Below are 16,020 nucleotides of genomic sequence, written 5' to 3'. Positions count from 1 at the left end.
AAATTGAGTTTTTGCTATTTTTAGGTAATACTTTCAAATTATCCGTTTAAATTGAGATGACATATTAATTAAGAAAAATAATTAATAATATAACTAATTTAAAAAAAAAAAAGTAATTAGTATAAAGCGTAAAATATTAAAAAAGAACTTTATCTATTAATAAGAAATTAATTTAAAAATTTGAAACGAATAATTTGAGAAGGAGAGAATATAAAGAGTTTTTAGATAAGTACTGCTCCGTAAAAGAATTAAGCCCTTCCGTCTATCTTTAGAATAGTATTTAATAAAAATAATAAATTATTCATTTATTTTTCGAATTGTGTTGCTCAACATTTATTTTTAATGCAGTAGACAAATAAAATTGGAGAAACAAATGCTTTTGAAAAGTTTGAAATCTGGGTGATTAATTTTTATACCTTTCTTAGTCTTTTGTCCTTTGTTTTGAGTTTAATAGGCACTATAACTATTCGTTTTGTTAGAAAATAGTTATTTTGAAATAATTAATTTTGGGATTAGTTAAATAATTTATCCCATTATTTATATCGAATAACTTATCGCATCTCTATAGTATAAATGGTGAGATAAGTTATCTTGATATTAACTAATACCTCCAATCAAACATAAATAAAATAATTTTTTATTTTATCTTAAAACTGCTTATTCCTTATATCTCGTACCAAACGATAATCTTCTTTCATGGTACCCTTTTATAATTATTCAGGAGTATTGCTTTTAAGGTATTGACGATTAGAAATACCTTTGATAATAAATAATCAAATAGTCCAAAAATAATTAAACTTAAGAAAAAGAGTCCAAAATATCTTTAATTATTCAAAAAGAGTAATTTTGCCAATATTCTTATCCTAGGTGTTGAACAAAAATATCCTTATCATAGGCGTTAGATAATGCCCTTTTCACAAGTCAATTTGCTCAAAAATAATGCTCCACACCCACAGTTATTTCAAAACATGGGGAGAAAAGTTAATTTTTCTTTTAAACAATTCAAAATGGGATAATTTTGCCCTTCATTTATATTCTCAGTATTCAGACCATAAGAATGCAAGTTAATTAATTATAGTTATAGTTAAATGATAAAAGATAGTCATACTTGGTTACTGAAACTTTTAAGTCATTTTACCATCATGTACTTTTTTTACCCACATATAAACTACTTGGAAAAATAATACTAGCTCCTACAAGGAAAACACACCAAAAGATTTATTATTAGTTCTTTTTTTTTTTTTTTGGTGTGTGTGTGTGATGGGGGGGGGGGGGGGGGGACTTCCATTTAGATATGCAGCAATGTGAACCCGTAATAGCGTCAATATAATTAGATAGAGAATTTTTTGAGAAAAATGACATCATATTGTCATCTATTAAAATGATAATAAAAAATTATAATTTTTATATATGCTTATATAATAAATATTGTATATTATATATTTTATCTAAAATAAAATACTTTTTATATATATTTAATTTGCGAATGTAATTATGACGGACAAATATAATTTGTCCCCTTCTTTTTTGGTTTGGTACAGTAATAAAGTGGACTACTTTTTTCTCCACTTTTCTCTCTATTTGGATGAAGTATTATGTAGCACGTTGGAGCCAGGATTTCAAGTAAGAGTTTTTAATATTTAAAGAAAACTAATTCGAAGGGGCTTTAACACTTACTATAATCATATAAAAAATAATTTTAATCATATATAAATAGTATATTTTTCCATCGAATGAACTCCTAAAGAGTGCTGGCTCCGCCTCTGAGCACGTCATATATATGGTTCGTCTCGGATAAAGATTTAATTTTTGATTTTTTTTACTATAATTATGCAAAATAATATAGTGGGCATCAAAATTACTTATTTTTTGGTCTATATATTAATGGGAGAAAATTGATTGATGCTAAAAATGGCATTGACTTTAGATGAAGACGAAGGCTTCAATGGTTTCCACGATGTGTCGTGTATGGTACTACTACAGCCTATACAGATTTTTCCATAAAATGGAAAACTAATTTATGTGTATCCAATCTACATAGTAATTGTTTTGCCAATTATATAATGAGTACCATATTCTCGTGGCTTTCATCGTAATTTCCATGCGATTGCAATGCATAACTTTAATGAATCTATCCCTAAGTATGGTTGAGTTGATACAAGAAGTAATATCTCATAAAAGAGATCGAGAATCGATTTTCCAACTAATATCTTTTCAATCGTTCATCGCACCATACCTTACACATTTTTTTTTTGTTTAGGTTTAATTGTTACTAGTGGATAATGTTGGTTTCAATTGGTGTAAATGGAAAATGAAGGGATACAACCTTTTATGAAAAGACATATTATTTTGAAAAAGGAATGACTGTTCAGATAGTTGTGTATGTTCAGGAAAAGCCACAATGTTTCGAATAAACAGACATGACTCTTTCAAAGGATACACCTTTTCGAATGAACCATTGCCTATCGGAAGGGGCACTTGATGGCTATATAAACCTGCATTTATCCACAGGTTTAATTTAGGAATGAAAAATTTTCGGAAATACATACTCTCCTTGTCTTCAAAACATTCCTTGTGATCAATCAAATCGTTGAGTGAGTTTGACGAATCCAATTATTTGAGGTCTATAGTTGGATTGAAAGCCATTTTATCTTGGGAGAAAGATTCTAAAACCTCGGGTACAATGAGGGGAACTATTCCTTAAGGACACTCCGTTAAGTCGGGGGACTTGGCTTTACATTTCTGTTTCATCTTAATTTCTGAAAAAATAAAACGCACTTCTTAGAAAGATCACTTTGATCTTGTGTTGAGCGTGTTGTTGTACTTCATAGTGTTCTTATTTTAAACTTGAACTAGTGTTGAAGTTATTGTGTCAAACTACAGATTCTTGTACTCGAGAACGTTGAGAAACAATAATCTTAAGGAATAACTTTTGAAAAAAAAAATATTTTTTTTTGCTTGTTTGGTGAAATTTTCTTTTCACTAAAGTTTTTTTTTTCGGAATCTGTATTGTTTTTTTGGAGATTAAAGCTTTTAGCTTTCTATTCCGTTTAAACTTAACTAGTGATTTGAAGATATAAAATTTTCATCACAAGTTAAAGATCTCTCGGTTGAAGATTGAAAATCATAAAAATTTCATCGTTAAACTAGAAACAAGAGGTGTTTAAAGTTGTTGCAACTTTATTAGTAGTATTTTGACATACTAAAAGTTTTGTCTTATTGTGATAGGAAAATGACGACTGATAGTCAAATGCATGATGCTGGAACGACTATGGCGGCAACTGGTATTGCCACGATGAGTCGTACTAATGCTCCGCAAGCTATGGCACCGGCGGAGAAACCCGAAAAGTTTGCGGGTATTGACTTCAAGAGATGGTAGCAGAAAATGTTCTTCTACCTCACAACTCTCTATCTTCAAAGGTTCACGGTTGAGGAAGCTCCGAAGGTGCTCGAGGGAACCTCTGAAAAAAAACGCTTTGTGATTGTGGAGGCTTGGAAACACTTTGATTTCCTTTGTAGGAATTATATCTTGAGTGGTCTCCAAGATGACCTATACAACGTGCATAGCAGAACCAAAACTGCAAAAGAGTTATGGGAAGCGCTAGAACAGAAGTACAAGACGGAGGATACCGGAACTAAAAAGTTCTTTGTTGCAAGATTCCTAGAGTACAAAATGATAGACAACAAGTCTGTTATTTTTCAAGTGCAGGAACTGCAAGTGATCATCCATGATCTCCTAGCGGCAGGTGTGATTTTGACAAATACTATTGTTGAACAATTTAAAAATGTTCTTAGTATTCACATGAATTTTATTGTAGGTTTAATTGTGAATGAAACGTCTCAAGTAGCAGCAATAATAGAGAAGCTACCACCTATGTGGAAAGACTTTAAAAACTATTTGAAACACAAACGTAAGGAGATGTCAGTCAAAGATCTGATTGTACGACTACGCATTAAAGAAGATAATAAGGCTGCGGAAAGAAGGTCAAGAGGCAATTCTGTAATGAGTAGACTAAACTTTGTAGAAGATGACCAAAACAACTCTAAAAAGTGAAAAAAAGCAGGAAATGAAAGCAATCAACCCAAGAAGAAATTCAAGGGAAAGTGCTTCAACTGTGGCAAGATTGGCCACAAGTCTACGAATTATCATACCCCAAAGAAAGGAAAGAAGAAGGACCAAGCAAATCTAGCTGAGCTTAAGAAAGAAATGGACGATCTGTGTTCTATGCTTTTCGAATGCAACTTGGTGGGAAATCCCCGCGAATGGTAGATGGATTCTGGTGTCATCCGCCATGTTTGTGCTAACAAGGATTTGTTTTCTACATTCGCTGGTGCTCAAGTAGAAGAAAAGATCTACATAGCAAACTCCACTACTGCAAAGTGTAAGAAACAGTAAAAGTGTGCTTGAAGATGACTTCCGGCAAAGTGTTGACACTTAACAATGTCTTGTATGTTCCTGAGTTGCGAAAGAGCTTGATTTCTGTTTCACTTCTAGACAAGAACGAATTCAAATATGTATTTGTTTCCGAAAAATTATACTTAGTAAAGGAGAAGTGTATGTAGGAAAAGGCTACCTCAATGTGGGCCTATTCAAAATGAATGTAATAAATGTTGAAATCAATAAAAGTTCAAATTCTTCTTACTTGCTTGAGTCTCCTAATTTGTGGCATGAACGACTAGGCTATGTTAATTACAAAACACTACGAAAACTGATTAACTTAGAAGTTTTGCCAAACTTTGAGTGCAATAAATCAAAGTGTCAAACTTGTGTGGAATCAAAGTATGCTAAGCATCCGTATAAGTCCATTGAAAGGAATTCCAATCTCTTAGACTTAATCCACATTGATATTTGAGATATGAAGTCAACACCATCACGTGGTGGAAAAAAGTATTTCATAACTTTTATTGATGATTGCACTAGATATTGTTAGTAAGGATGAAGCAATAGATGTGTTTAGGCAATACAAAACTGAAGTTGAAAATCAGTTAGAGAAAAAAATCAAAACTATAAGAAGTGATAGGGGCGAAGAATATAAATCTTTCTTAGCCTAAGTATGTGTAGAGAATGGAATTGTCCATTAAATTATGGCCCCGTATTCACCTCAATCTAATGGAATTGAGGAAAGAAAAAATCATACTTTGAAGGAAATGATGAATGTCTTACTTATAAGTTCAGGTTTACCGTAAAACTTATAGGGGGAGGCTATCCTTACAGCCAACCGTATATTCAATAGAGTTTCCCATAGTAAGACACAATCAATTCCTTATTAAAAGTGGAAAGGAAAGAAACCCAACTTGAAATACTTTAAAGTGTGAAGGTGTCTAGCAAAGGTCCAAGTTTCGACGCCAAAAAAGGTTAAGATAGGACCTAAGACGGTGGACTGTGTGTTCATAGGATATGCTAAAAGTAGTAAAGCTTGTTGATTTTTGGTTCATTAATCCGAACATCCGGATATTAATGAAAATACGGTAATTGAGTCAGATAATATTGAATTCTTTTAAAGCATTTACCCGTATAAAACTAGACATGAACAGTCTAGTGGAGGGTCTAAACGATCTCGAGATGAACCAAGTGAGGATGTACATAACGATTAGAATCCGAGACGGAGTACACGTCAAAGAACGTCAACTTCATTTGCATCAAATTTTGTAACATTTCTCTTAGAAAATGAGCTTCAAACATTTATGAAAGCGATGGCGTCTTCGGACTCTTCCTTTTAGAAAGAGGCAATCGATAGTGAGATTGATTCAATCTTAAGCAACCATATGTGGGAGTTGATTAATCTTCCTCCAGAAAACAAATCTTTAAGATATAAATGGATCTTCAAAAGAAAAATGAAAACAGATGGTACTATTAACAAATACAAGGCAAGACTTGTAGTAAAAGACTTCAAATAAAAAGAAGGCCCTGATTACTTTGATACATACTCACCGGTAACAAGAATAACGTCGATTCGAATGTTAATTGTCTTGGCGGCGGTATATGGTCTTGAAATCCATCAAATGGATGTGAAAACCACATTCCTAAATGGATAATTAGAGGAAGAAATTTATATGGAATAGCCTGAGGGTTTTGTGGTTCCAGAAAAAGAAAATAAGGTGTGTAAACTTGTTAAATCACTTATGGACTAAAACAAATGCCTAAGCAATGGCATGCAAAGTTTGACCAAACCATGTTGTCAAACAGATTCAAAATTAATGCATGTGATAAATGTGTTTATATTAAAGACACTTCAAATCACCAAGTCATTGTGCGTTTATATGTGGATGATATGTTGATCATCAGTAGAGACATTTCACACACAAATTCAACGAAACGAATGCTCAAGAGAAAGTTCGATATGAAAGACCTTAGAGTTGCGAATGTGATCTTAGGGATAAGAATCCATAAAACTCCACAAGGGTTGTCATTGTCACAGTCTCATTACATCGAAAAGGTACTTGAAAAATTCAAGTATATGGAATTTGGTATTGCAAAGACTCCATTGGATGTGAGCTTTGCACTTCGAAAGAATGAAGGTGAAAGTGACTCACAATTGGAGTACGCAAGAGTATTGGGATGTTTAATGTATATAATAAACTGTACACGACCAGACATAGCATGCGCTATAAGTAAATTGAGTTGGTATACGAATAATACTAATAAAACTCATTGGATGGCAATGAAAAGAGTTTTGGGGTATCTTAAATACACTCAAGACTACGCTTTGCATTATAATAAATATCCCGCGGTATTTGAAGGATATAGTGATGCAAATTGAATCACCAGATCAAACGAAGTAAAATCCACTAGTGAATATGTATTTACTATCGGAGGAGGAGCTTTCTCTTGGAAATCATCCAAATAGACTTGTATTGCTTGCTCTACAATAGAATCTGAATTTATCGCATTAGATAAAAATGGTGAAGAAGCAAAATGGCTCCAGAATTTCTTGGAAGATATTACTTATTGGCCCAAACCAGTGGCACCAGTATGTATACACTGTGATAGCCAAACGACGATAGGTAGGGCAGGGAACATGATGTACAATGGTAAATCTCGTCACATAAGACGAAGACATAATACCGTTAGAGAACTTCTCTCTGGTGGAATTATCACTATTGACTATGTGAAGTCAAAAGATAATGTGTCAGATCCACTTACAAAAGGCCTATCTATAGAAGGAGTTGAGAGAATATCCAAGAAAATGAGTTTAAGGCCTAGGACAAGTCAGCATGATGGTAACTCAACCTAGCAGACTGGAGATCCCAAGAGCTAAGTTCAAGGAGATCAAATAAAGTTGTGTCTGACAGGTTCAACATTGTCAAAATACCAACCCATTCTCGTGATCTAGACAATATTTAATAAACAAGGATAAGACTTAAGGTGAAAAGTCTTTTAATGATTATCTAAATTTGACAGATTTGACCAAATAGTTTAATCTATAGGATAAAACATTTAGAAATCACCTATGTGAGGGCAAAGTGGAAACTGCTTCAAGGAAAATGTTAGTAAAGGCCTATTCTCTAATCTCTCATAAAATCGGGACGTGTTCATGGCTGAAAAGAACAAAATCGTGAGAACCATAAATGGTAAAAGGCTGATTGTGTGACATGTGTTGTCTAGGTGTACATTAAAGCTCGATGGTTCAAAGATATCAAATCTACCGATTGACCGAGTGCATCCGATACATGTTCACTACGAAAAGTTCAAAAGGAAACCCACTTATCCAGATACAATCAATCTTTTCTTGATGGTCACATATTTGTCCGTAAAATTTTATGAAAAAATAGACATTCCTTATTCATGTGGGGTATTGTTGGGTTCAATTGGTGTGAATGGAAAATGGTTTGACACAACCTTTTATGAAAAGACATATTATTTTGGAAAGGAGTGATTGTTCAGATAGTTGTGTCTGTTCAGAAAAAGACATAATGTTTCGAACGAACAGACATGACTCTTCCAAGAATACACCTTTTCGGATGAACCATTTCCACCTTTCGATAGGGGCACTTGATGGCTATATAAACCTGCATTTATCCACAGGTTTAGGAATGAATTTTTTTTTTGAAATACAAACTCTTCTTGTCTTCAAAACATTTCTTGTGATCAATCAAATCGTTGAGCGAGTTCGACGAATCTAATTATTTGAGGTACCACTATAGTTGGATTGAAAGTCATTTTATCCTGGGAGGAAGATTCCAAAACATCGGGTACAGTGAGGGAAATTATTCCTTAAGAACACTCCGTGAACTCGAGGGACTTGGCTTTACATTTCTGTTTTATCTTAATTTCTGAAAAAATAAAACACACTTCTTAGAAAGATCACTTTGATCTTGTGTTAAGGGTGTTGTTGTACTTCATAGTGTTCTTGTTTTAAATGAACTAGCGTTGAAGTTATTGTATCAAATTACAAATTCTTATACCCGAAAACGTTGAAAAAACAACAGATAATTGTGCCAGTAATTGGGCACAAAAAGGTAAGAAAAATATGTATATTTGCGATATTAAATTCATCTCAATCTAGTACTACTTTAGATGCAAAATATGTTACATGTGAAAATTCACCAACATTACAATAACTATTAGATCTAACCAACATAAAAGCAACTCGCTATAATCATTAACAAAATTGGAAATTAATGATGCCATTATAGAAAAGTTTGATAAGGATAAAATAAATATTGGATTAGGATATATTTGATTTAGTGGTAACTGTCAAATGGATACCATTGCTTGAGGATATGACAATGTTAAAAATCTTCCCAATTATGAAAAGGTTTGATAAGATTATAGTAAATAATGGATTAGGATATGTTTGATTTTTTGTGGTAACTAACAAATGGATATATACCACTGGCTTAGGATATGACTGTTAAATTTCTTCCCAATTTCAATCATTATCAAGTATCACATCAATTATTATCGAGTATCACAAAGTCATGGACGAAGTCGACAAAAACTAAGAAAACTATGTAGAAGTAAATGCCAAATGCATATTAGATACTTCCTTCGTTTAAAACAGAACGATCCACTTAAAATAAAAGAAATTGTCTAAAGACCCACCTGGTGCTTTATGTCAAAATTATATAATTGTTATAAGACTAATACAAGTTGAGTAATGTATGTTTGAAAATTACCTGGAACAGTATGTATCATGAATGTGTTGAATAAGGTCACCTTATTATCCTAGTTGACTTTGGCAATTTTTTCTTTTTGTATTTCTTTTTTATGACGTTCTCCATTATGATCTTAAACATAATGGCATGGAGGGTGGAAGAAGAAAGGTTGGTGTGGTGAGTTGGCATGCTATTTTGGCTAAAATAATAGTATACAATAACATTAACATATATAAATCGATAGTATAGCAAAAAAGCACTATTAATTTTTTTTCAATTATAGAGATGTAAACAGTGACCCTTTTCCCTAGATGTATACACCTCTCTTCTCTTGGAGAGGTAAAATCAAACAAGGTTTTGGTTTGATATTATGGCCTACAAAAGATTATGGACAAAGTTCAAGTCACATGATTGGTACCAACCTAGCTGTTGAAATTGCCCATTTTCGAGCAAGGAACAAATGGAAATCGAAGCTTAATATTGGGAGTAATTTGCAAGTAATAATTCGAAATCAAGAGCCATAACATTGCCCCCACAAGTGTAAGTTATTGTGTAAAAGTCCAACGTATATACACTGCATACCGTGTATCTGTTACAATGACGAAATGTATTTGTAAAAATATACAGAAATAAAGACTATTTCACCACAAGAGTCAACTCGTCAGGTTGGTTAAATCAAAAACTTATTTGATCATAAGAGAATCAACTCCGAGACCCACCTCATTCATCTGTCCAAAGCAATTATGACTAACTTATCCATTAATCCTAGGGATTTTTGTCCCAATTTTCTTACCAAATTTAAGTTTTACTTTTTCTTGTAAGAAAAATAAAAGTAATCATGAATACTTTTACTTTTCCTGAAAGAAAAATATAAAACTTTTCTTTATTTGACAAACCTCTTTCTCGGAGAAAAGGTTTTGGACATCTAAAAATAGAAGACCCCTTCTAATACCATAACATAATAGCATCCATAATCAGAGGCGGACCCACGTGGTACCTCGAGGGTGCACGTGCACCGGGTAACTTTTTAAAAAAATTATATATATATATGTATATATATCTTACTAAAGTGTTAATATATTTAATTGTGCACCCTCAATAATAAAACTTGTGTGGGTGCACTGGTTTGGAACTCAAACGTTGATACTCTTCTGGCCCGACGTCGCGTGTTCAGTTCCTGATGGAGCCTCTCGATTTTTTCATTTTACTTCTCCTTTATATACATTTAAATGCCACGATTTCTGTTTAAATGCCACCAGCTAGGCAGACGCAATTTTTCATTTGATGCTAATATATACTTCTCCTTTCATTTTTTATTTTTTTATTTAAGTTTGGGTAATGTTAATTGCTTTTAATATTTACTTTTTGCTTGAAAGTTAGTGTGTAAAATTTATTTATTTATTTTTTCTTGCTTCTATTTAAGTTCATGGGATTTGATTAAAAATAAATAAATAATTATTTTTACTTATATTCTTGATGAATTTTTTATTTTGTAGGAATTTATTATTGATTCTTGTGAATTAAAATGGATAGATATTATTCTCCTCAATCAAGTTCTAGTTTTAAAGACAATTCTTATCGTCTTAGCAAAAGCAAAAGAGGTAAAAAAAAAGCTTCAAGGTCCATTATATTTAAGCACAAATTATAAATAAAGCGTGAGATTTAACCAAAAAAGGCATAAAGGAGAAAAAATATAAACATATGTCTAGTTCAAGACTAATAATATAAGCATGAATGACAAATATATGAACACAAAAATTATTATTTTTGTATTAAGTAAAATATCAATTGTTTAGTGTTCGTATCTCCAGAAAAGCCTCATTGACAAGGAAAAGTATATCTTATAAATTAGAACCTAAACTGCACATTAAACGAGGCGAGCGATCAACACAAATTTGAGTTTTTATTCAGAACTTATGCGCGCCTTTGACAATATTGGTGCACCCCTAGACTTCAAATCCTGGGTTCACCTCTATCCACAATGTAGTCTTTTAAGAGTTTCGTTTAGGAGGAGATTTTCTCTCTTATTAGTTTTATGTTTTTTAATATTATTTTTAATATTAGGTTTTATATGTAGGCCAATTAGCCAAATAATATAATAATATTAAGCTTTTTAGTATTATTTTATGTGTCTTCTGAATTGTCACCACAATGGTTTGCAACTAATAGCTTCCGCATGACGCCCTCTCGATTTCGAAGCCAACAAGTGGTATCAGAGCCAATGGTTCAAATATCAGATGGTTCGATTGAGGATGGTTTAAGATGAAAATTGTAACAAATTTGATAATAATGAAGATATATGTTCAAAAACTACATGTGGAGAAAAATTTCAAACAAATGTTCAACAATCCTGCTGCTAATCATCTTTAAAATCAAAATCAATTTTCAACTCATGTTTATGGGCTTCAATTTTCAACCCATACTTGCTTTAACGCTTGGGCTCCTTTCAACTTGTGCATTTATTTTTAACGCATGAGCTCCACTCTTAACCTGTGCTCACTTTCAATGCACAAGGCTCTACTTTTAATCTTATCAACCCGTGTTTTTATTTTTAATGCGTAGAGGTCCAACTTTTAACCCATATCAAATTTTAATAATGGTAAGTAATAGTGGTATATGAAGATCGTTGATATATGAAGACCGTGTGAAGAAGAAGGATCAAGAATATTTTGTCAGAAAATCAAGTCAAAAAGGGTGAATTTTCTCTCTCATTAGTTTTATGTTTTTTAATATTATTTTTTATATTAGTTTTATATGTAGGCCAATTGGCCAAATAATATAATAATATTAAGCTTTTTAGTATTATTTTATATGTGTCTTCTGAATTGTCACCACAATAGTTTGCAACTAATAACTTCTGCATAACGCTATCTCGATTTCGAACCCAACAGTTATTCATCATTGTTTTTCGAAGATAATATCGGGTAAGATAATTAAGTAAATTTTTCTCTATCTCTTACATAATTTCTCAATCATCTCCCTCTATTATCTGCTTTATTATTCTTAATGTCGTTTTCCTTATATTCTCATTGTCAAAGTATTAAGAGTAAATAAATAATTACACCACTGATTTTGTCCGAGATTTTTAAAAAGATATCTAAACTTTAACATCGACGTATTACCCCACAATTCTTCTTTATTTCGTTGCAAGCGCACCATTTTTCGCTGAATCTCAGTCACAACAAAGTGGTGAAGACACGCGTCAATCAGGTACTGCCACGTGTCAACTACGTTTAATTTCATATTTTTTTTAATAAAATTTTCCTTTTTATTTAATTTAACACCCCACCCCACCCTCTCCCCATCCTCGAGCACCTCTCCCCCCGCATCAGCAGCTCCCCTCAACCCCCACCCTCATTCAGCACCCCCACCCCCCGTCCAACACCCGCACCTCCATCAGCATCTCCCCCTAACCCCCCAACCCCCTCCCACACTCCGTCAGCATGCATTTTCGTTCTTGTTTTTTTTTTGTTTAAATCACTTCAAAAAATAGTTTTATAATTGAATTGAAAGTTTTATGAAATTGAAGCTTTAATGGTGAATTGAGTTGAAGAAGAAAGAGTGGGGGGTTGGGGGGAGGGATAGGGATAATTTTATAAAATAAATAAATATAAATTTTTTTAAAAAAATATAAATTATATATCAATTATTTTACACGTGGTAGCTTTTGATTGGTCAAAAAAGTCAAATTCGAGCCCTTTCACGCGCCTGTGGCGCGTGTATACACGCAGAGGGTCAAAATAGTGTGTTTGCAACGGATTAAGTAAGAATCGTGGGGTAATAGGTCGAATTCAAAGTTTAGGTATCTTTTTAAAAATCTCGGCCAACATCGGTGGGGTAATTATGTATTTAAGCACAATTTGGTTTTATTATGTTGTTTCTGACCTCATTATTAATAACTTCACAATACTAAGATTAAGCTCAAACATTCCTGTATAGATATAAGAGAATACTACACATAGAAGACTAGAACTTCCAGCCAGTATGGGTGGAGCTAGATAGAACACAAGTGGGTTCCATCAAAAAACTATACCATGCATGCAAGAGAAAACTGAAATACTTTGCATATATAGAAAATTCGGCACCCCCTTTACAAAGGATTGTAAAAGTCCTAGCTCCCACAACAGTTACAAGACAAAACATAATTGAAAGGCTAAAAACTTTGCGCTAACATAAGAACACTTGGTGAAATCAGGAAAGTTGGAACTTGATTCGCCAATTAATACCCCAGCTGGTTATCGAAGCTAATTTCAGGAATGTTTTGACCCCTAATGACTCCTTTTGCATTAACTGTATACGATTTAGCCTCCTCTTTGGAATCCGAATGTATGTTTATATCCTCGAATGCAGGGAAGTGACGTCCTGCAAACCAGCTGCACGGCAGATTCCCCTTTGCAGGTTCCAAGTATCTCTCTGAAAGTAATATCCCTAACCTGTACGTCTGATTTCTGTAACAACCACTGAACAACTAAATGTCTAAGAAGCCGATTTCACCAGAAGCAGAACGTTGTAATTGCAAATAGAAGTTACCTACATGTTCAGAACATCGTTCATAACCACAATAGAACTGATTGATACTAATAGGGTTTCGACTATCTTGCAACAGTATTCTCTCAAAATTGATGTTCCTAACGTGCCCTTTGCTTACCTGATTAAACAAAAACAAAAGATTGTCAAACGACCATATATTTGGGCTGCTCAATCTTTTTAACTCAATTTACACACGATTGATTTCTTTTTCAGATAATCCAAGGTCAAATTAACACTTTAATTACCTTCCCCATCGTCTTTATCTGAGCACCATTTCTAGTGTTTATGAACACAACATCACTGACAACAATATTTTCAATGTTGCCAGTAGATCCAAGCTTTCCAACACTGCATCCCAATCCAGTTTAGATTAAATTACGTACTATTGCATCTTCAAAAATTAGATTCAAGAGTCCAACAAAAGTGAGGAGATAAAACTAACCTTATACCGCCCCCTGTTCTGCATACTATGTTGCTGATTTTCAGATTGAAAGATCCATCTACAATCGATATACAATCACCCACTGCATTTTTCAACAATAGTTAGCGCCATCTTCGTGAAAATAAGAATAACTACAAGGAGTTTATCCACATCTTTGCTGTCCGAAACATGAATACCGTCAGCGTTATAACTTGATTCTGCTATGGTTATGTTAAAGATTCTGGCAGATGTCACGTTATTCAAATGAACAGACGTGTTGTGGCTGTCCATAAATTTCAGTCCGCATGTTTTTAGAATGTGCAATTTCGAAAACCTACAAAAGAATTCCATTATTAAATACTACCAAATACATGCTGTCATAAGTCATTATTTTTTTTTTTAGAAAAAAAAAAAAACTTACTATGTGTATGAAATGTTTCCATAGCATCCAAAACCCACAGTCCGAGATTTTATGTATAAACTCGATATATTATGTGTATAGTTTTAAAGTATATGTCGCGGGGTCAAATCCTAGTTACCATCGTTTTAAATGCAAAAACAAAACTAAAGTTTAAAAGAATAAGTTAAAAATTTTGCCAGCCAAGTTTTGTCACTATGAAATCTTATATATTTATCTTAAAATAATGGTGCACCTGTGTTGCGATAATTTTGGGTAGGGGCATCAGAGATGCTGGTCTCATGCGATCCTGGAAATAGATGTAAATAAAATGATCTGTTAGAAATACCCTTAAAAGAAAATTGGCATCGACCTAATAAAATTTACTGAATCGACTTACTTGAACTTCCCACCATTCAGGTGGCTCACCATAGATAATTCTTCCACTCCCACGTACTGAAAGGCCATTAACATTTTTAATACAAATCCACTTAATACAAGGAGTGTGGATCCACCTCCATCTCCAACCTCTGTATGGTGGAATTGTCGTTCCATTTATCTGCAAAATCAGTACATGCATTAAGGTGGGAGATAATTAATTAGATTCAAAAAAATTATGAAGAAGGGGAATTGGCAGTAAATTTACATAATGCATAACCAAATACGTACCACAATAGTGATGTCCGGTGATAAGCAAGGGCCGTGCAACATCAATGGGTGAAGCAAGAACGTATTGTCAGTAGGAACGTACATTGTTGGAGAAGAAGACGATGATGTACATGCTGCTGCCCAAGTTAAGTTGAAAGCCTATAAAAAAAACAAATAAAAAAAAACTTAGTCCATTAATACCACCTAGTAATTATGGAATTCATAATCTATTCAAGGATTGCTTATAAATTACACTGGTTGAATCGTTATATCCATTGCCAACTGCACCATAATCAAGAACATTAAACACTGGAGAATCAGGATTTGAAAATATCAGTGAAGGCAGAAGTAGAGCAAGAAAGAATGAGATTAAGATCCTCATCATGATCTTATACATGGAATATGGAAATTCCTTAAATGAATGAGAGCTTAAGTTAGTGATCACAGAAAAGTAGTAGCGAGTGAATTTAATTTGCACCAATGTATAATGCATTGAATTCAAGGACTCATTTGATTATTTTTATCCTACTAAAACGTAACTAATCTAATAAAGTATTTTAATTCAAATGTGACACAGTAAAGTAAATAAAGAGAGATTTGATAAGAATAAAGCAAATATTGGATTAGGATATGTTTGATTTAGTGGTAACTGCCAAATGGATATACTATAAAGAATGGCATGGATTGAGGGGTGGCTCAAGGCTAAGGCTTGCAAAACGTTTGTTTTAGGCCTCAAAATTTTGAAGCCCCAAAAAAAATTTAATGTAAATTTTCTAATTTTAATTTTACTTAAAATAATATAAAGTTGTAAAATATAAAAAGGTACAAAATTCAAGTTAATTAAAAAAAGGAACTATCTACTCTTTAATAAAAATATTTTAGAACTTCTTAGTAAATCTTCGTATTAGTGATAATTTAAGGCCTC

The 16,020-nt window shown here is 32.9% G+C and overlaps 1 protein-coding gene across 1 annotated transcript; it reads right to left on the bottom strand.

Annotated features, from left to right (window-relative positions):
• Nucleotides 1–14,077: 14,077 nt before the first annotated feature.
• On the bottom strand, nt 14,078–15,480 carry LOC107864856 (polygalacturonase-like). The gene is made up of 5 exons (XM_047408754.1): nt 15,349–15,480; nt 15,117–15,254; nt 14,848–15,006; nt 14,704–14,757; nt 14,078–14,384 (listed from the first exon to the last, which is right to left on the bottom strand). The coding sequence occupies exons 1-5, from the start codon at nt 15,478–15,480 to the stop codon at nt 14,307–14,309; spliced, it is 561 nt and encodes a 186-aa protein (XP_047264710.1). The 3' UTR covers nt 14,078–14,306.
• Between the last annotated feature and the right edge of the window lie 540 nt (nt 15,481–16,020).

Source organism: Capsicum annuum, chromosome 3 (genome assembly GCF_002878395.1).
Source record: "Capsicum annuum cultivar UCD-10X-F1 chromosome 3, UCD10Xv1.1, whole genome shotgun sequence".
Taxonomy (NCBI): domain Eukaryota; kingdom Viridiplantae; phylum Streptophyta; class Magnoliopsida; order Solanales; family Solanaceae; genus Capsicum; species Capsicum annuum.
This window is presented reverse-complemented; position numbering and strand designations above follow the sequence as displayed.